The following is a 22,156-nucleotide window of genomic DNA, read 5'->3' as shown; positions in this document are numbered from 1 at the left end:
GTTGTAACTGATTAGTTTGGTTTCCAGTACTGCACAAGGAAGATGGCATTGTGCTGTGCCTATTGTCTTCTGGGAACTCAGGCTGGATACCAGATGTCTGTTACAAATGTTGGGCACCAAATTAAACACCCACACATCCTGAAAGGACCAGCAACACGACACGAAGAATTATTCCTTTTGCCAGCAGTAAAATGACAAAGCAGAGGAGTGACAAATGCTCTAGATAAACCCAGAGCTCCAATTTAATGCATGGGATAAGGACCTCTTTTTCCAAATAAAGACTCCCAACTCTTGCAGTTTCTTACTTCTCCATAATTTAGCTGTGCACATATTTGGCATTTAGAGTGTGACGGATTTACACATTTGCTATCAAATGAGCTGCAAGAGCTAATCAGCTCACACAGAATTGCACATATTAATGAAGAAGGCTCTTCTGCATGCCTGCGATGTAGACACCCACTTAACTGGGGCACCAGAGACTAATTTGAAAAGATTTTGTTCACGTAGCTCTTTTCCTATGATGAATGCTTGCAGGGAATCATGCTGTAGAGAGGGAGCAAGCAGTATCTGCAAAATCTGGCTAAATGGTTCTCATTACTGAGTGATGGAAGAGCAGTAGGAAAGATAATTTATTAGTGGCTCAAAGCTAATGAGAATAATTAGCACTATTATGCTTTCTAAGCAAACACAGACTAACTGTTCCTTAAGGAGCACTGTCTCCCTGCAGCAGTGTGAGTGCTCTGGGCAGGAGGACATGACTTCCAGGGGCAGGAAGCTTACCAACCAAGGACCAGAACAGCTGTGTGGAAACACCCAGACATCCTATGGGCCTGCATTGCAGCTGTGATTTCCTAAATTTTGGGCTAACAGACCATCTTTTTTTCTATCTCAAAACCAGCTACACTGGGCTGATGAACAGAGTTTACACTTCAGCTTAACTCCTCAGAAACCAGAGGTTGGAAATTGCCGCCTTGGATACTGAGATTTTTTTGCAACATTGCATCACGCAGTACCTTTCAAAACCTTGCAAAAGCCAAGCCAGTCGACAGTGCTTTGCAGGAAGTATTTCAGCAGCATGGTCAGTCCCCAGGAATCCTGGCTGCCAGCAGAAAAAATGGCATTTGGCTTCATTTCCTCTGTAGACACCCAGGTATCCTCCTTCTTCACTCTGTAAATAAAAGCAGGATGTGCAGAGAAAACACAGCATCTTCTTATGACCAGTCAAAGAAACTAATGGGAAAAATTCTGGTTTCCAATCAGTTCCAGCACAGAGCAGTAATGTACACAACCGGATTAGCCAAAGGGCTGCACTCCTGTGGTTCCCGCAGAGCCATGGAACGTTCAGGGATGCTGGGCTGCCAAAGGCAAAGGAAATGCCAGCGTTTGGCTACAGTGCTCAACACCTGCTGATAAGAGCTGATTTCCCCCCCACACCTCTCAGTTTTCAGAATTTACTCCTGCAATCTCAGTGTTCCGTTACAGACCCAATCACACCAAAGTAAGCTATTAAATTAAAACAAGGCGCACATGGGCAGCAGTCCCCACTCCCCCGAGTGAGTGTCGTTTGGAGCAAATAACTTGTTTCATAGTTTGCAAAATGCAGTTGGCAGGGGTTCAGTGTTGTTCTAGGAAATCCATTTAGGCTACATTTCTTTCTTGTAATATAGCACTATCAGGAATATGTAGAGTGATTCTGATTTTGATTTTTTAAAAGGCAAACAGACAAAACATCTGTAGGCTATGTCACCAAATCTTGACTTTTCTTTTGAAAAGCAGTTCACCTCTAAAATCAAAATCAGCCATAAAGCAATTCCATCTGAAACAAGACTCTCTGAAGCATTCTCTTAGAGCTTACTCATGATGGGAGTTTTATCTGCTTTTTTACTCCCTAATTAAATGCTGCAAGAACATAGACCTTACCTCTCTAATCTTTTTTCACCAGTAATATCAATCTATCTTTGTCGATGCCTATCAGAAGGATTTTAGCAAAATTTGGGGACTTAATTTGGTCTGAGTGGGAGTTTAGAAAAATTCCCAAGGCTTTTTCACCCAACTGCAACTATTTAGGAGGGGCATGGGGGTCAACGTGACTGTCAGATCCAAAATGCAATTTTACAGGGGGAGGAAAGAGGTAATGGAGATTTTTTAGGCTGCTTTTCTTGACTCAGATTGGAAAGCAAGTCTCTTCCAGTCTCTCTTGGAGGAGTTGCTCTGGTTTGAAAAAGTGAGGACACAGTTACTGGGTCAGAGATAGATGGATTACAACAGAGCCAAATCATCTTCTGAGGTCACAGGGGCTGGGATAGAAGCTTATGCTCATCTTGGGACTCCCAACTTGTGTTTGCCATATCCCACAGCCTTCACTCTCCTGGGAACTTTTCCCGCCTTTTCCCTCCTTTTGATGGATGAAACAAATCCAACATCTCAGGCTCTTTCATTACATGGGAAAACCATTTCCTCTCCAGCTTCCAGTATGTACAAAATGCTTGGCCCTGCTGCCCTTCATCTCTTGGTCCAACCAGACAGCAGGACTAACACAGCCCTGTGGGCTATTTATATCTGGTTTAAGCCAACACCGGGGAACAAAATGATGCACAATCCTGGCTCAGCCTCTCTGTTGTGTACATGTTTTACCCTTCCTCGACAAGATTTAATCTGCTTGGGGTTAACTATGTAGCAGATGTCCAAGACCTTTGAATCACACCTTAAAAAGACTGAAAGACCAAACCCATAATTGCAAGAGCAGAATCTCTGATTCACTGCAAACCATTTGTTATCAGCAATTAAGTTTCTTGCTGATAAATGATTCATGACTTGAAAGCCCAGATTACTCACTTTTAACCATGGCAGAAATTCCTGTGTGATTATGAACGCATGGGCTACGCATCTACTGCAACAGGCAGGGAAGTCTGAATGTGTGAAATGACCAACCATTTAAATACAGAAAATAAGAGCTCTTACATATATTTTTCATTCACAGTTTGTAAAAAATAACAACATATTTCAATTTCAACGTGACTGATGTGAATATAAACATGAACTGACTTTACTAGCAAATATAAACACCAACTTTTGCTTTACCAGAGGCAACTGAACTAAAACAATGTGGCTGATATCCTGACCTGGCCTACTAATTAAAAAGGCTTGAAAGCAAAACTCTGAGCTCCTGGTACACTCTAGTTCACAGTAACTAAGGCTTTTGTCAGCCATTTGATGCAATAATTTATGTTGTTCAAAACTGTATTTTTCAAAAACCATTCAGACCATAAACCAGATGAGTCATGACCCTGTAACAGAAGGTAAATGATTCTCAAATATTTTATATTTGTGCATTAACACATGCACAGCACATTTTTTCTTTAGCCAAGAAAAAAATGAATGCCCAAGTCCAAGAAGTAACTGACAAAAGACTGAAGGGAAAAATGAGAATTCCTAATTTTATTGTGGTGTAACCAGCTGTAAGGAATTACTGGTCTGAAGCACAGTGTGCAATTGTCTTATCCTAAACATTTACTAAAGCCTATAATTCAGAGTGATCCTGACTAGTGAAGTCACCATTGGCAAGCTATCATTTTTTTCTTTCTTATTCTTGAAAAAGTCTACATTTCTCACCAATTAGCACAAACATAGGCACAGCCTATGCACAGAAATGCTCAACATTTTCTGGAGGCTGTATTTCGTTAGTGCCTGTGCTTTGACTCTGAGATCAAAAGAGGCAGCAAGTTCTGGACTGATCATATTTGATAGTTTACTAAAAGCAGAAGAATTCCTGTTTGAGATCAAATGGCATCAATATGTATTGTTTCCTAAATGCAGGGTGGAGTGCCTGCTACTTATGTGAAGATAGCTTGAAATAAAGAATTATCATGATCTTCTGCAAAAGTGCTATACACAACATAAGTAACTGTGCTAATTGAAAGGAAAAAAAAATCAGAGTAAGAGTCTTTATAAATTAAGCTACTTTTTTGCTATGATATTATGTACTATCAGGCAGCTGATTTTTTTGGGTGAAGAGGCTCATCAGGTGCCTAATATGAGAAGATACTTGGCACAGCTCCATGGCCATTCCAATTGATGTCATGGTTAACAAGCTGGCCACCATACAAGGCCAATCAGGCTACTGGTATTCCACAAAACTCACTAATGGCTTCAGCAGCATAACGGTGCCAAACATACAGTGCCATTAATTGGGCAAGAGAGAGAAGGAAAAAACACCCAGGAAGGAGGCAAGATGCCATTCATCTCCTGGGCAGCCCCTCAGCACAGCCTGCAGATCCCAACTAGAAGAAAATGAGACGGGCAGACTGAGGAGCAAGAGGAACGTTTCAGACCCAGGTCCCAGCTCTCTGCTGTGAGAGGCTGTTTTTGCCCCCTGGAGTGCCAGGGCAGAGGAGTTTGACCCTCACCCAGCACACACCTGCAGTGCTGCCCAGCACTCCCAAGGCCACGGGGAGTGGGAACTCATCCCGTGTGCACCGGCTCTTCCTAAGCCACCACCAACTGTGGTCATTCACCCAGTGGGGAAGAAGCTGAACAAGGCTGATTAATGATAAAAATACTTGTCCTTTTTAAAATTTATTTTTAGTTTGAAGTGAATCACAACTTCCTGCCCCTCCCTCTCCCCTCCTACAAAGACAGAAGTACCTCCAGATCAATTTTTTTGCTTAAGCATCAAAAGTGTAACACATTTCAGCTGCTGCTGATACAGATTTTACAGTGATGACTGTCAGAGAGAGATTGTTTGTGCAACTCCTTAAGAAGCAAATAGGAAAAATCCCTCCTACAAACGCAGATAACTTTTGGAATGTAAACAGGTAATACACACAATTACTGCATTACCAGAAGTATTATGCATTTCTCAAAACAGTTGAACATAACACTTTACAACACATATTTGATATGACCCAATCATAACTTGAAGGAAAACTCTGTACCCTATAAGAATAACCATATACCCCTGTAAGATAGTCATTCCTGCCATAACTTACAGATACATTGACAGTATTGATACCAAAGAAGGAGGGTTTAATCTGATTTACCCATGGTCTGCTAATTTTTAATGTGTGGCTTAGTTCACTCAATATACTTTATAAAGGTATGTAAACAATTCTGATTTAAAGACCAGAGAGGTTGAAATGAAATTAACAGATCTAGACTGGTCAATGTTAATGTCTTCATTAAGTAAGATACCTTATTTATCCCTGAGCACCTTAAAATTGTTCCCCCCAAATCTCAGTCAAGAACACATAACTATTTCACAAGAATGAAAAACTTCATTTGAATAAATCTGTGTCTTATAAATCCAATTTTCCTGCACTGATTTTAACAAAACATAACAAAACAAACCCAAAACAAACCGTGTCCCCTCCCCTTTGTTTTTTACATGTACTGCAATAACGGAACAAAAATTTCACCCTAACAAACAACATCACCTACAGACACACTACAGACTACAAAAATATTGCATAGGAGTGTCAGTGGGCATAGTCTCCCAACATGAGAGAAAATGCTAAGTTTTCTTTAAAACATTATGGCAACATTCTAATTTATTTTCCTTTTAAAAATCAAGTGGTTTCACTTTATTTCAAAATTGTACAAAATGGCCATGGCTGTTTATAAAAAAAAGTCTCTGTCTTGAGAATATGTGAAGTCTCAGGTGCATCAACAAAAGACCTGGAACCATTCACAGTGCAGCGGAAAGCTTCTTTTGAGGCAGAAACTACAATTCATCCTTCTTCTTTCCTACTCTTTCATGATCTCTTTCTCTCAGGGTTCGCATGAAAGTGGTGAATCCAGACTCCTGGTTTTGAAGGAAGAAAAATATGGGTCATATTTTTACCAACAAAGCAAAACAATGCATCAAGAACACTTTGAGCTTCTGTATCCCAGCAGAATATAAACTAAGGAGCAGTTGTTTACTCTCTGTACCCCAGGGCAGAATAGAAACTAGGGAGCAGTTACTGCTTCTGCATTGTCTCATTGTGCCATACTCTGGTCCAGTGCTGCTCCACTGCAAGGGGAAAATATCCATGCACATCCCACATGTCAAACTTTGAAGAGATGGGACACAGAGAAAAAGTCCATAAAACTCACAGGACAAGGTAAAACCTGTCACTAGAAGTGCTATTGATGCCTTTTTGTTGAGAACACTCAAAAGACATTTTCAAGCTGCCTTTGTATGCTATTTGTGTCATTTTTAAAAGCAGTTACTGGATTGTTTGTTCATTATACACACATTTGCCACTCATCCTCTAATAGTTTTGATCACAATTTTTCTCCTTCTCCAAACATTCCAATGATTGAAATCACTTTTTTTTCAAGTCACCATTAAAATTATTATAAAAAATTTCAAACCTGGTTGTCTAGATGCCAACCTCTGTATTTCAACAACTTACGACTTAAGGCTGTTGAATGCCACCAGTTTCCTCTTCCAAGGAAAGCTGTGAACACAGTGCTCAGGCATTTCTGAAGGCTCAGATGGGTGTTGGAATACACTGTGTACTGGTACCCCAACATTGAAGTTTTCTGGGCAAGTGACACTGCCCCCACTCAATCTGACCATTTTTGCATTTAAACAATCACAGGACACACCACTCAAAACTGGTGATGAAAAGGGAAAATACCAAAGGTAGAGAGCAACTAACAGAAGTTAAAGACTTAAAAGAATGTTGTGGAACAACAAAACAAAATAAACCTGAACCAAACCACAGGGCTGGTAAATTTTTAGAAGGCTGAACAACAAAAAGCTTTTCTAAAACTATTCACTATTCTTCCACTGAAAATAAATGACGTGACAAGCTTCAGCTGTTTGTCACCTGGAGACATCTGACAATCAGCAGCCCCCATGACAGGCACTGTGCTAAGCACTGCCTCCAGCATTACCATGATAAGAGATAACAAACCCCAATTCAACACTGCACAAGCAGAAGACCATAGGGTCCCCAGAGAGGTGGAAAGGGAACAGAGCAGCCATCAGCATAGAGACTGGGTTGTTCCTGTTGGGTAATTTTTACCCAGGAAAGGGTTGGCTGCATATTTGTTAGGGGATTTGTTAGTCCACTTTCCAGCATATGGATAAATATCTCTTAACTTCTGTGGCCTCAGAGCACTCCTATATTGGATATAAATTCTTTTTATGAGCCACCACAGATCCTTCCTTTCATATATTGTTTCTCTAAGAATGGGTTAGAAATGCAAAAACTGCGGCTGAAATCCTACTTCAATTGTTGGCTACTGCACCTACCTTTACTTTTAAGAAAAGATCCAGAATTGGAAGTAAACACAGTATCCATAACAACGGCTGGATCAGCACCATAAAATGGTAATTACTGGAGTCCAAGTATACTGAAGAAAACTGGGAGGCAAAGCTCCCTGAAGACTTCCCTAAGATCCTGACTAACAGAGAACCTAGGAACCTGGAGTTTTAATTCATGCTTCTATATAATTTTCTGAGCCCTAACAGCAGCAATAACTTTCAGGCAAGAATCTTTTTTCAAAACCACTGCATGGCTCAAAGACCCCAGGTTTTTCTTGCAGACCCCAAGCAATCAATGGCTGCTGAGGAGTAACCTCCCTCTAGGAGGTTATGACAAAGGCGGCCCACAAATAATTGAATTGCTTCCTTATTTTCAGGCTCTTTACAACCACTAAAGGCATTATGCCATTTCTGCCCCCATTTCTTGCACTCATAGCATATAATTAGCTGGCCACAGCAGGACAAAAGAATGAAACTTCAGCCCAGGGGTAGATGGCACAATTTGTCTTCCTATCCTGAGTGCCAGGAGTGAATCTGATTCAGGGCAAATGAGATACAAATGAGATATTTACTTTCCTCTAGTCTCCAAAGGACAGCTTTGTCCTGGCTATAAAACCAATGGTCTGTCACCATTTGGCAGCGTGGTGGATCTGTAACATGTTTGCAGTGTCCATGCGATCCAGAACTGACAGGAGTTAAGCCCTGTATTTTCTGGCATTTCTGCCAGCAGCACATGCAATAAACCCTTCCCTTTCACTCAGTCCAAATTCACTCACAGACTTCAGCTTAAAGAATAAAATATACAAAGAATATTACCAAATCTAATCCTTTTTCCTCTTCTCATGTTCCTAAAAATAGACCAAGAGTGTTCCTAATGCAGAGATGTACAGGGGTGTGGTACACTATGATTCATCCATGTAAGACAGCAACAGAGGCATGGTAAAAATTCACTCTGCAGTTTTCATTTGCAAGGCAGGACAGGCAGAGGAGACTTTGCTCCCTGTACCAGGTGATGACTCTTGCTTTCACTTACCCCTCGATCTCCAGTATATTTTTCCACGAATTTCCCGTAGTTGTAATAGTTGAAGGTGGGGTAACCATCGACCCCCTCCTGTTTACACAGGTCATGATTCTGTCCTTTGGCACAATCCACTGCAGCATAGGCGATCTGAAAACACAAGAGATCACACTGAGGCAGGAGAGAACAAAGCAAGAACCCATTTCATGGTGATGCTGCTGCAGCTTAGTCTTAGCACTGAGAGAGACCAAGTCTTCTGCCAAACATGCAATGGCTTCTGTAAGGGCTTAGCTGTGGAGGGAGAGCAGAGGATGCATGGTCATCACCTGGCCTGTGCAGCTGCATGGCACGTTCAATTCACAGAGCAGAAAATCACCTTCGCAGCCTTCCCACTGAGCTCTGCGTTAGACTCCAAACAGGAAATCCAGAGGATGGGTTAATAAAACCAAATCCAGGCACAGTGGTCACAGCTCTGTCATGCTGCAATATTTTTCTTCCACTTTGGTTTTAAGTGATGAACAGTGACAGTGGCTTTGGTGATGGTAACAACCCACCTAATCCAACCTCATTCCTGTGGCATTGCTAATGCTAGGAAAAGTTACCAAACATGGCTGGTCACTTATGCAGCCTATTCACAGATTAATGACTTCTACTCCAAATAGCTTTTCTAAACTCCATGCAGTTCTTCCAAGGGGATGGGTGAGAAGCCAGAGCATCATCTACCAAGCACTGCACATAGAGAAAAAGGTTGCTTGCTTACAATCTCAGCCTGGGTTTCTATTTCCTTTCCTGTCTTCTTCCAGGACTGTACATTATATGCAGCCATTAGCAAAGTGGGCTTTAATTCCTTTTTAAACCTCTAGATGTTACTGTCACACAGACAAACCCTGAGCAGGAAAGAGCCTGCCACACTTTCAGCCTATTGACAGTGGAGCAACACCCTCAGTCCCTGCCTGCTTCCACACAGCAGGGTGAGGAAACACAGCCTCAGCCCCAGAGCAGCAGCTCCGAACATTCAAGTCCTGACTCTATGAAGTATTGAGGAGGGGCTGCCCTTAACAGTTCTGATGCTGAAACAAAATGTAATTCATAGGCTTCTACTTAAAGCAACTGAGCCCTGTACTGTGATTTCACCCTGACTGTTCCTGTGAGCAGCAGTTTGGGCTCTGAATGCAGGCTGTTCACATAAGCTCTGCCTTCACAGCCTGAGCCAGGCCCTGCTGAAGGGCAAGCACCTTAAAGTACAACCTGCGTAAAGAAACCAAACAAATTAGAGGAATGACTTTTTGCAGCCTTTTTGTGGGTTACAATTTATCAAGTGCTAATTTCATAGCAGACACATCCTAATTTGAAATTTCCGTTCCACAAGCCTCCTTCAAACAGCTGATCAAAAAGACCTTTTGCCTGCATGACTTTAGGGTTGCAGTTGAACTGTTCTTCCAAAATTAAAAGATCACTTACTATTCCACAAAGCCCTCCTGTTTCATGGTGACACTGTCAAAATGGGAAAACCTGATCTCATTATCCTAGTAGTAATTAAAGTGATTGGCAAAGCCAACTTCAGTTAATTTGCTTGTTTTGTTTTGGCTTTGAAAGCCTGACAAGACAATACTCAGTATGATCTCGCTTAGTCTGTCTTCAAGTGGAAAGTACTAGATAAAGTGAACAGTGTTCTTACCTAAAATACCTGGTTTGTGATTTTAAACATTAATAAGGCTATAACAGAACCAGGACTCTTGAAAGCTGTTAAAAACATGTATGATCCTATTTTTTTTGTTGTTTTTGTAAAACACGAAGACTCATTACAGAAAGACACATTAAGGGACAATTTAAATGAAAGAGTAGGTATAACAAACTGTAAAAGAGTTTCATCTAAGTATTTCTGCCTCCCTGACCTAACCAGCCAGCCAAAATTTAGAGCTCTGTTGGCTACTTCTGTGTAAAGAAAAGCTTAGAATGGAGAAAAACTTTTATTTCATGACACAGCATGAAATAGAAAGAATACTAGAAGTCCTGATTTCCTAAAAACTAGAAGAATAAATAAAATAATCTTTTTCCTCACTGCTCTAAATATCACACAGGGAGAGATTACAGCCAGAAAAAGGGGAAAGTATGCATGTGCTCATCCAGATCTTAGTAGCTGGTTTGAGACATGAAACTGTTGTGACTGAGGACCCATCTGTTCTCAGTGTCTTGGAGATTAAGAAAATTAGTTTTTAGTACACTGGAAGGAAGAGGGAAGAAGGAAAAGAAACTCTCTTTATCTGTACCTCTGGAAATATCAAAACTGGTACTGGCTGGAGCAAAGTGTCCAATTTAATTTACAAAAGGCTTTTGTGAGAACAGCCCCCAGTGAGGAGAGGGTGCAGTGCAGGAATGCAATGCTATAAGCCACTGGTAACCTCGTTCAGAACATCTTCACCTGTTGCTTCAGAACAGGTGACTGATGGACATTAAAGAGGTGGCTTCTGACAAAACGCTCAGTAGCACCCTTGAGACACAGCTCTCCTCTACAGCACATGGAGACCTAAGCTGGCCCATCTGTGCTTTAGTTGTGCACACAAAGATCCCAGGCTGCTCACAGCAGCCACGTGAGCCCAGTGCTGTGTCTAATCCAACAGGTCTAATGGCACATCTGGAATAGCAGCTGGGGGATGTGTCCATGGTCTGTTCCCTCTCCAATGCTCCTAATGCTAGCTCCCACACAGCCCCACCACTGCAACCACCATTTTGAGCCCAGCTTCAGAACACACACATTTGGTTATTTTTACAGCCAGGGAGAGAAGAGGAATGACAATTTTCAAAAGCCTTGTAACTCATACAGACGTGAGCAAAATTTCATAGATGAACATCTAATTCTCAAGACTGTATCTGAGGCTGCATTCAATGCCTGCTGCCAACAGTGGCTGAGTAAGAGTACTTAGGAGAGCTTGAGTGATTACTTTAGAGTGGAAATGTTAAGGCAGCCTAAATATAGAGGTTGCTACCATCTCTGTGCACTCATTATCATAGCATCACAGTTCTAATTGTCTTGCCTGTCTCACAGCGGAAGATCAAATATAGTGCACTGAGAGAGGAGAAAAGTGATGCTGGAAAACACTTGTAGCAAAACACACTTCTGGACTGAGGACCAATTCTCATCTCTATTCCATCAACTCCAGACAGCTGAACTCTGAGACACACCAGAATTTCAGCAAATAGCACTGATGCCCTTTGCTTCTTTCTGTTTGTGTTTTCATGGACTGCGAATAATAGCTCCATTGCTGATAAAGGTGTGTCCTACCAGAACGAATGCCTGCATGGCTCTACTGAAAGGCTGCATGTAAAAAGATACAGAATCCTGGCTCAAGTGAGCAGTGATACACTGTAGGGAAAGCTTCCCCTCATTCTCAACCCTCTTAGCAACAGTCAGCTTTTCTGCTTCACTAAAGAAAGAAATGGAGTCAGGAAAAATAACAACCCAAAAAAGCTCTCTCAAGATGGGGTTAAAGACTTCTGGAGAATATTCCCCTCAGAACTGATCCTCATACTGAACTACCAGCAACAAGTTACACAGAAGTGCACTGGAGAGCACAGGTTAGCAAGATCTACCTGCACTGACCTGCAAACTCACTAAATTTGTTCAACCAGAAACTGCAGACATATTAAGCATAAGACATCTGTAGCAGGTGTCCAAGAGCCAAGACACTTGGCATCATGTCTCACAAAATCCCTCTCATCAAGAGGGAAAAACCCTCTAAAAACATGTGAGAGAAAGAAACTCTGCTAACACTGGTCTAACATTTATGTGTGTGTATGTCCATTATGGAAAAATCAAGTGAAACAGCTTTCAGAAGGCAAGATTGATTTTAGGGAGATTTTGATTGTTAGGGCTAAAATTTAATTTCTTGGACTTTCCTCTAACCAGAGGGGGAAATCTACTGAAAAAACATTTCAGGGAGAAAAAGCTCTAAGTGCTATATCTGCAACATGCACAAAACTCCATGGGATTATGGATTCTCTATAACCCAAAGCTCTGCTGCCTTAGATATTGACAATACATCATTATATACAAGTCCTTTCTCCAGAGCCAGTGCTGTTCAGGTCTATCACCAGCCTCTTCAGTAGCTGTAGCAGGAATAGAAATGTTATCAAATGAAAAGATAATTAATCAGAGACTGTGGACCCCAAAGGAAGTTTCTTGGAGCACATCCAACTTTCTTAATTTTACAAGTAGTTCCTCACAACTGGTATGCACTTTATAATAATTAACAGTATCAGGTGAGTATGTACAGTAATGCACAATAATGATAACAACAGCAACAGCAATAACCCACCAAATAAGTATGCATTTCTTCATAGTCAGGATAGATTAATATGAGTCTGGAAACATCTGGGACTGGAAAATACCTTCACTTGAAAAAGAAATCCCACAATATTTCATGGTTCTACCAAAAAACTGGGAGCTTAACTACAGAGTTGCAAACTTAACTCAGCATGGCAATAGACTGTGAGCAGTGTATGAGCAGCTCTGGAGAGCTCTGAGGAAATAGAGCATGGCATATTTTTCAGATGAAGAGGACTGATCACAAAAGCTGAGCTGTTGCAAAACCCAGAACTTTTCATTTAGGTGTTTCAGTAGAAGTGGAGCTATGCCAAAAATACGACCACTGATCTCCAGGTGCCCCAACTGTAACAGAAGGGTGATGCCTTATTTTGTTACTAAGTGTCAGAAGGAAAAAGAAGTACTGGCAGTATAATCATACATTAGAAATCACAGATCCCTTCCAACAGAATTATGAAACAACTTTTTGCTCTAGAGGGATCTTACAGGTAAGAAACACAATTACATTCAACGGTTCAAAAAGATGCGTGACCTTCCAGGTAACTCCTCCTTTCTGTTCTTAAAGCTTTCTTTTTAACAGTTTGCCTCCCAGTCACCACATGATGATTTAGTAAAAATAACCCCCTGCAATCCTAGCTGCTCTCCTGTTAAAATATGTACTGCCACACACTGGTTTATTGATTCAAGAAAATAAATCTCTGCTAGAGCTAATATTGACTTTTGTTATGAAAATGGCAGTGAATAGCTAACTGAATATTGATTTGAGAGAGGAATGATATTTGATAAGCTTAAAAAAAGTAAAAACAAAGTTGCAGCATGGAAATAAATGCTTCCAAACAACATTTTAAAAGTAGAATCAATTCCAGATGACAATTACCTGATTACTAGTAAAAAAGTCTGTTGTTGCCAAATGTCTTAAAAGCACCGATAAATAAGACAGATGTGCATTCTTCCCTATGATTACTCCATAGGTTTCTATTTGTATCACCTGTTCTGGATCCTAAGAGCAGTTAGGGACTGGTCTGCTAAAGCTTGCTGCAATTCAGCTACTGTTCTTGAAGTGAAAGGCTTTGCAAATGACAGATTCATTACTGGTTGCCCTGATGTGGCATGGCATCATTACAGGGGGTGCAGTTATCAGCTGTTCTCAAAGCAGGCCTATTTGCAAAGGGGACATCCATTAGTACAATGTGATGTACAGTGCTAACATCACCATATTTAATGAGTCTAATTAAAAAGAAATTCAGCACATGCTTTTTAAGCAAACAGGGATCAAATTCCTTGCCAAACGAAAATATTATCTCATTTGGATAACTCTGTACAGTCATTTGGTTGGTATAATAATTTTAAACTGTGATTCAGAATACACATTGGGGACCTACCAGTTTCACTGCTGACTGACCCACTAACACCCCAGCTCATCCCAGTTGCTGCACCTTTTCCAGCAATTGCTGCCACAGCTGTTTCCGTGGGAATTCACTAGAACCCAGCTGTGGTGCTTTGATTTGGGTCAATGCATTTGTACAGGAACAGTCTCCTGTGAAAATGGGAAGATTGGTCAAAGAGCAGCCCCTTTGCAGGACTGCCAGAGATTTGTTACTTAGAGGCCTTGAAGAGTCAAGAGCTTTCCTTCAGCAAATCCAAAGTGGAACACCACAAATCAGTTCTTTCAAGCTGAGCTTTGGGCTCAGCCAAAAGGCAGAATGCAGATTTTTTAAAGATTTAGTTTTCAAGAGAGATTGTGAAGCAGTTACTGAACATGCCTTCCTGCTCTTCAGTCTGTTCAGCTAAGTGACAACCTTCACACTTGAATTTTCTGATGTTCACTGGTCACTGCCAGAACTTGAGCTGTGGGGCACTGGCCATAGGCTTTCCCCTGGCAGCTGTATGCTAAGGCCACAGTGCCCCAAGCTAAGAATGCTCCAGATGGCTTTTTTTCCCCACCTTTTTTTCCTTTTAAATAACTGAAACAATATGCTTACTGCCACTGGAGCAGCCTCTCCACTGATCTGGTCCTACTGGCACTGAATTTCTCCAGGAAGATGGAAAGACTGGAGGCTCTGGTTTGTGGGTCTCAGCCCGAGCTGTGTTTGCAGCAGCCACAGGGTTGCCCCAGGCCAGCGAGCAGGCTGGGGATTCTGGCTAAAACCACCAGCAGTGATGTGGCCAATGAGAGCTGACATTTGGGGCCAATGTTCCAAGCAGTGCATTTTTAAACTCCAACTCCAGCAGTGCAGATGATGAAAAAGTACAGAGCATTACACACAGCCCCGGGGGAGGGGGGCTTTGGTGCCAAAACTGAGACACGTATTTAACAGCTTCAAGCTCTGCTCATCTTCAAAATTCCAATGTAAAGACTCAAAGTCTCCCAAAGGACACCTTTTAAGATACCATCTATAACCAATTCAAGGCTGGAATGTTTTTGATTGTTCTTTGGCTTCTGCAGGATTAAATGTTTAATTAAAAGACCCTTATTTTAAGAAAGAAGATACAGTTTAAATGCAAAAATACTCTGTTAAGTGAAAAACCTTTCTCCAGGGGAAAAAAAAAAGGACACTACTATAGAAATGAAGTAGTGAAAAGTATCTACTACTTAAAATAAAAATTAGTTATCTTGCCCTGTTTTTGAAAGAAAAAATATTTCCTTTCTCTTAAGCAGTGATTTTACCGAAGTTTGAAACCCTACAGAACTACAAATTAGTTTGAAGGCTCAGTCCAATTTGAAACATGGGAATATGACCTGTGATGCTTGTGGGAACAGCAGTGTGCTCTTCTAAAGTCTAAAACAGGTTTCTTTTCCACAATGGCACAAACTGGCAGCAGGAAGCACCTTGGCAGGTTATAGCTGTACACAATTAAATAGAGGCTCCCAAAATAATCAATCCCTGGCACTTTCCTAAGTCATTGGGGTGGAATAACACCATTCTCCCTAACTGCACACACCTCTTTAAAACTGTACCAGCCTTAATATTCCCTACTGGCTCTCCTGTTCCAACTCATTACATTTTATATTTCCCCACTTCAGCCATAAACTGAAGTCAAGAGTTGTACCGTCAATCACTGCTCTGCTCTTGGAGTCCTTTCATAACCTGCAGTCTGAAGGAAAAGCTTCCCAGGCCTGCATTTCCCACCATCACCCTGTCCAACTAACTGTGGCATGATTCAGATTGCTTGTTAATACATCCTCAGGGCTCTAATAAGCAAGTTTCACATTGTTTGGAACATTTGTTTCACCTCCTCTGACTGAAATTTTAATGAGTTTCGGAAAGAGGCTTCATTTGGAACTACCAGAAAAGTGGGAAAACAAGGATACTTTCTCAGAGATCTTGGAAACAAAGAAGTAACCAAAAGGCATCTGAGCAAACTAATTTACAGCAGTATGAGAACTAAAAGCTGCATGCCTATGAATCTTCTGTGTGCCAGAGGGCAGAAGTGATGGACTCCTAATTTATGCAGTCAGTGATACAAGAATGATTTGTTTCTTGTCAATCTGATGCATTCTCTGAGTTACAGAACAGATGAAAGGAAAAGAGAAAAATTGCAAAAATTCTTCTGTTATGGGTCACAACTGTTACAAAATCACCTCTTCATTTAGAACATAGAATAGGATAAACTATTTCAGCTGGATGGGACCTACAAGGATTCTCTATTCCAGCTGCCTGACCAGTTCAGAGCTGACCAGAAGTTGAAGCCTGTTGTTAAGATGTTGTCCAAATGTCCCTTAAACACTGACAAGCTTGGGGCATTAATCACCTCTCTAAGGAAGCTTGTTCCAGGAACTGATCACCCTCTTGTTGAAGAAGTGTCTCCTGCCATACAGTCAGAACCTCCCCTGGCACAGCTTTGAATTATTCCCAAATGTCCTGTCACTGGATTCCAGGGAGAAGAGCTCAGCATCTCCCTCTGTTTCCCCTCCTGAGGAAGGTGTAGAGAGCAATTTCCGTATTAAATTACCAACTATTTTTCTTGCCACACCTAAACACAAAGCAATTGTGCAGGTGGAACAAATTCAGAGATCAGAATGAAATACGGTTCACTGAAAGATATCAAACCGTGAACCATATTCAGTGAACCACTGAAATATATCAAACAGGTTCCTAGCTAGTTATCTGGTTAAATCCAGGGGCTCAAGTGTTTTCTGGGTTTTTTTAATCCTAGATCTCCATGTGCTCAGTGCAAAAGTGGTTCCGCTGATGCAAGGAAATTACCCAGTGTGATTCAGCCATTGGATGCATTTTCAAGGCTGAAGCATCAGGGTCCTAGAAGAGCATCCTGGGCTCAAGCCAGCCAATTTACAGAAATATATTGTATTTTGTGCTATGCAAGCAAGGATTAGTTAGTTATATGACTGAGGTCCTCACGACTATCACACAACTTGTGGTTTCTCTACATGCACCCCAAGAGCTGATAAAAGTTGAAGGGGAATGGAGATTATATGAATTATCTTTATTTAATCCCTCAATGAGAAAGAATTGTGTTTCATACAAAGTAACTCTTATGTAAAGACTTAAACATAAAAGACAGCAAATTAGGGAAAACAGAACAACTCAATTTGACCATAAAAGATAAAACCCCTATGATGCAGATACATTTACAATTATGGAAAACATTCTTAAATATCACAGAAAAAATTAAGAGCAAGTTACCTTGCGATCTTCTTTAAAGACTTCAGCAGCAGTTGTGAAATGTGGAATGGCATTTTTACAGTGAGGACACCCTGTTTGACACAGGAAGAAAAAGACATCATAAACTTTAGTTGTAGGAAACTCAAGAGACATGGTGAGTCAGTGGAAAATCTGAATCAAAAATCATTCTGAGCAGGAGCTCTCCAGTTCTGGAATGAGCAGGACAAAACATGTGTCAGCTACATGAAAGTAAGCACATGTTGAAGATCCCTGAGACTTCAAGGAGTTTACATGTACATTTACAGTTATGTGACATCCCATAATAGGGGCCAGTGTGCAGGGGACTTTTCTCCATCACCAGTCCCCTAGGGCACTTCCAGAGCACCAGCCACAGACAGACCATTGCCCTGCTCTGTACCTTCTGGTATTGCCAGGTAGGTTATTACTGCTGTTGCCACAGATACAAGATACATTTGAGCATGGGAATAAAGATAGCACAGCTGGGAACAGAAGGAGGCTGGAAGTTGGAAAGGAAATTGCTGGGAGCATTTATAAGTATTTGGAAATGGCCTGTGTTAAAGCCAAGCCATTGGGAACGTAAGGGAGAGGAAGGTCAGACATCTTTCATGGATGGAGGGCAGATGTCCAGTCCCAGGTTAGGATGACTGCTGCTGGCCTCCCTGGAGATCTTCCTGCTGTTCTCCACAACTGGGCAATCCCTGAAGAGTTTTACAGACACTGCACATGGGAACCTCAGAGCTTTGTATGGGAGATGGGCTGATATTTCTTTGTACCACTGCAGCACTGAACAAAAGGCCAGCTAATCCCTTGCTTACACTGATTTGACTCAAACATTTCAGAAGTCACAGAAGGGAAATTAGAACTGTTCTTTTGATTCAAGGTTCAGATATGACTGCTCTTAGTTCAGAAGCAATGTCTACAAATTATTGTCTATGAATAATCTAAACTCCTCTCAAAACATCATTACTATACTAAGTAAGGCTTTGAAATGCATATGTGTAATAAATTACTTTTTTACAAACGCAGCACAGAGGCTGATTCCAAGCAAAGACTCAAGACACTATTTTTTGCTTAGATGTACATTGGAAAAGGAATGAACACACTTCAGTCAAACCTGTGTAATGCTGGCAAAGGAGTTCATCTTGCTATTATTTCTGGGTAGGAACAGAAAAATCACAAATTAGTTGCTCACAAACACCAATTACAGCTTATGCTACTATTGTTTACCAGCATTTTACATGATGAACAAGTGTCTGTGTTACTTTAAAATCAGGACTGAACAAACACCCTCTTAGGAGACTTGCAGCCACCCTCCTAAGCTACACTCACTCTTTCAGCTGACAAGAAAAATAGTATCTGTGCATAAACACTGCACACCCCTTTTCACAAAGGAAAGACTGAGCACCCCTTCCAGCTTCACCAAAATATCATTTCATGGCTTACATGCGCTGCTTTGAATTTTAGAGCATTTCTTTTTTCGGAATAGGATTCTGAAAGCACTGCAGTGACACACCTGTGTAAATACACTGAGAGTCTGTGCAGTAGCTAAGAATACCAGAAAGTCAAGGGGATGTTTCCTGGGAAACTGAGGCACTTCTGTAAATCCATCTTCAAACTCTTTATGCAGCATGATGGCAGCTGTGTTTCAGTGGGAGATAGTGCAGTGTTCTACAGCTTGCAAGCTATTAACCTTGTTGAGTTGTTCAGCATTTGCCTGGAAGAAAATGGTCATGAAAGAAAAGGAGAAGGAGGAAGAAGAGAAGAAAGAGGAGGAGGAGGAGGAGTCGGCTAGGGTTTCAGGCTGCTCCAAGGTCCATCAGCCCACTTTGGTGACCCATTTTCTCTCTTAGCACTTGTCTGGCCTGTCTGCCTGATACTGAAGAGCCTGCAGGTCAAGCCTGCCTCTTAACAAATCTTGGATAATTTCCTGTACTGTGGGGGGATTGCCTCGGTTGACTTGTTAACACTGCTCTACACAAATAAATCAGAACTGGTGACGACATCTAAAAAGAATTTCAGAAACAAAAAATGGATAAAAATCAGGCACCTCTAAAACAGGAACACTTGTTCTTAACTACATGTTGCAGTTTTTCTGGAAAGCACTTCCAACTGTTACACTAAAACATAAATGCTCTTAAAAACTTAAACCTTTCAGGTTTCCTTTTTTGCTTATGATCTTGAGCTTGAAATTTAGGTTTCACCAAAGAACATCTTGTAAACCCTCAATAAAAGATATTTCTGGACAGTAAGGCCTCTCAAAGCCCTAGAGAAGTAGCAGGTAAGAGCTCTTCATGAGCCACATTTCGCAAGAAAATGAGAACACAAATAACAAGCATATTTTTCTACACAAAAATACCAAATCCGATACCAAATCAAGAGAATTTACCTTCATTTTCCCATCTGAAGCTCCATCCCTCCTCCCTTCACTTCTCCCTTGGCCCAACCTCCTTTCTTTACTGCACTGTGCTCACAAAACTAAAACACAACCATATGGCTTTTGGCAGAGCTGCCTCCAAGTCCAGTAGGCATTTTGTTAGCCTTGGACATCCATCCACGGAACAGATGTGAATGCTACACTGAATTCCCAAGGAGTTTCAAGGAGTCACTGAAAAAGGGGGAAGGAGCACATCATATGGAACAGCAGAACTTCATCTGTTACAACTTAGAAGGATTGCCAAATGCAGCAAACACTTGGAAGTCACCCAACCCAGTCATTCTATTTAAAGCACACATGCCAAAAAAAATAAAAGCAGAGGTTGATGTCTTCATTTTGACAGACGGAAAACTTGTTCTACCCATTCCCTCTTCACACCCACTATCACACGTTTATTTTAAGTGTTAACACTATCTTCTAGATTCGAAAGTGCAAGGAAAGGAAATGTACTGAGCACAGTACATGAGCATAGGAAGTGTGCAGCCTCCTTACAAAGGAATTTTCAGATGGGCTGCAGTGGAAAGAGATTAAACTGGTGGCATATGAAGGTGTGGGTAAAGTGTCAAGAACCAAAAGGTCCTGCCCCTTCTCAGTCACTATGGACTAAACAAGCCGGAAAATTCATTTTAGTTTAATAATTTGGATCCTATGGTAAGACTTCCTGCAAGGACAAGAAGTGGAGTTTTAACTGAGCAGCACTGAAAAGCAGCACTTCTGGGAGCAGAGCCTTCTAACGCAGATGCAGGGCTTTGCTTAACAATTTTCTTTTTTCATTTTTACAACAGTGTCAAATTTGATCTCAACAGGGTTAAGAGCAGACGTGAACTTAACAGTAATTTCCTGTACCTGACTTGAGAAATGTGAAAAAACCTGCTCCTGAAACATCCAGCCTTTCCACAGGATCCCAGTACTGGCACTGAAAACCTCTAATCATTCCTGCACATCTCAAGATAACTCCATTTCCTACTGCAGAAACACAGTTGCATCACCTGGTAGGAAAAACAAGAGAACTTGACATCTCAGGCACGTACAGTAGCCTGTGCTGAGGCCATTCCCTGTTCAAGATCAGCAAACAATACAGCTTTAATAGAGCTCTAGTCAAGAACTCAGCTCTGTGCTCAGAATTTGGCTCTCTGGAGGATCTCCCATACAGTCCATGGTGGTATCTGCTCCCCCTGACCTGCTGGGGCACGAGGGCTGCCTGCTTAAATCACAGGTCCACAACACCTGCAGCTGAGGAGTTCTGAGGTTTTCTTTGCCCTTGTACTACAAATTTTTAAAAGTACACAAACCCAGTATTTTCTACAAGATTTTTCTCCACCATTCATGTTGTAAAAGTTGGTAGAAGGTGTGGTGCAGTCACAGCAGGCACCATCACATTCCTCACCTTGAAAACCAAGTAGTTCTCGACTGAGCCAGTATATGAGAAATATGGTTTCTGTGGGAAAAATTCAAGAGAAATGGCTGATGAACAGCAGACAAGGGAAATCAAGCAAGCAAGCAAGCAGGCTTCACTCAGAGCCATTATCACTGAGGGGAGAGGGAGTCAGATTAAATCTCCTCTAATTAGAGAGGCATTTAAAGGAAAGCTAGTGGGTCTTTAGGGAGATGAAGTGATAGAAAATATATAACCCAGCTTGTTTTCCATGGACTGGATTTACTGATAGCAGGAACAACCTCAAGGTACAGCACCTTCTCAGGGTATCTTTGAGGAAAGACCCAAGGAGCCAGCACTGGTCTGGGCACAGAAAGGGGCTGGAACTTCATTCTTGTGGAAACACTGCTTTGAGGACTGTGAAGAAGAACTGCAGGGTTGAGCTGGATGTGATTTCCAAAATGATGCCACAACACATTTGTTACATGACATAAAACAAAGATAGTACATGGGATAATAGAAAAATTTAACTATGTGCTCACATCACCTTGTGAACTGATTTTTTGTTTTTTTAAACAAAAAGGAGACTAAGGAAAAGATAATATAAACCCATTTTTCAGGTACAGTAAGAATGCCACTAAATTGATATGATGTAGTAGCAATTTGATAAATTTTCAGACATAATAATACCCTGTGAAAACATTTTCTGTAATTGCAGGATCCCATGGGATGCAGAAGGGATGTGAAGAGGGTTTCAAAGCAATGAAACAACCTAGTGAATAACTTCCATGTCTTTATTACATTCAAATGGAGAATTTTTCATTGAACAGGGCTTCTTTTTTTTAACCAATGAATTGTTTAGAGATGATAGTGAGTCACAAGTAAAACTTAAGAGATTCTTAAAACTTCAGTGTACAAAGGTATTAGGACCAGATGGCAATTCTAAAGACGTCTCAAGAGCAGTGCATGAAACAGATGCACCCTGTTGTACAACAGTCACCTCATTACATTTAAAATAAAATTGTGGCAAATTTGCAGAACTGCCTAAAGGAATCAAGTCCTCTTTCCAAAAACACAGGTTTCTACTTGTTTAAATATGAAAAA

At 41.1% G+C, this 22,156-nt stretch overlaps 1 protein-coding gene across 1 annotated transcript in view; it reads right to left on the bottom strand.

Annotated features, from left to right (window-relative positions):
* Positions 1-2,948: 2,948 nt before the first annotated feature.
* Positions 2,949-22,156, bottom strand: part of PDIA5 (protein disulfide isomerase family A member 5) — a 98,731-nt gene continuing 79,523 nt past the window's right edge. Inside the window, exons 15-17 of the mRNA XM_053983158.1 lie at positions 17,244-17,314; positions 8,289-8,423; positions 2,949-5,800 (exon numbers count right to left, since the gene is read on the bottom strand). Coding sequence (XP_053839133.1) covers positions 5,720-5,800; positions 8,289-8,423; positions 17,244-17,314 — 287 coding nt within the window. The 3' untranslated portion in view covers positions 2,949-5,719. The remainder of the gene's footprint in view (positions 5,801-8,288; positions 8,424-17,243; positions 17,315-22,156) is intronic.

The sequence above is a fragment of the Vidua macroura genome, chromosome 7, assembly GCF_024509145.1.
Source record: "Vidua macroura isolate BioBank_ID:100142 chromosome 7, ASM2450914v1, whole genome shotgun sequence".
Lineage (NCBI taxonomy): Eukaryota > Metazoa > Chordata > Aves > Passeriformes > Viduidae > Vidua > Vidua macroura.
This window is presented reverse-complemented; position numbering and strand designations above follow the sequence as displayed.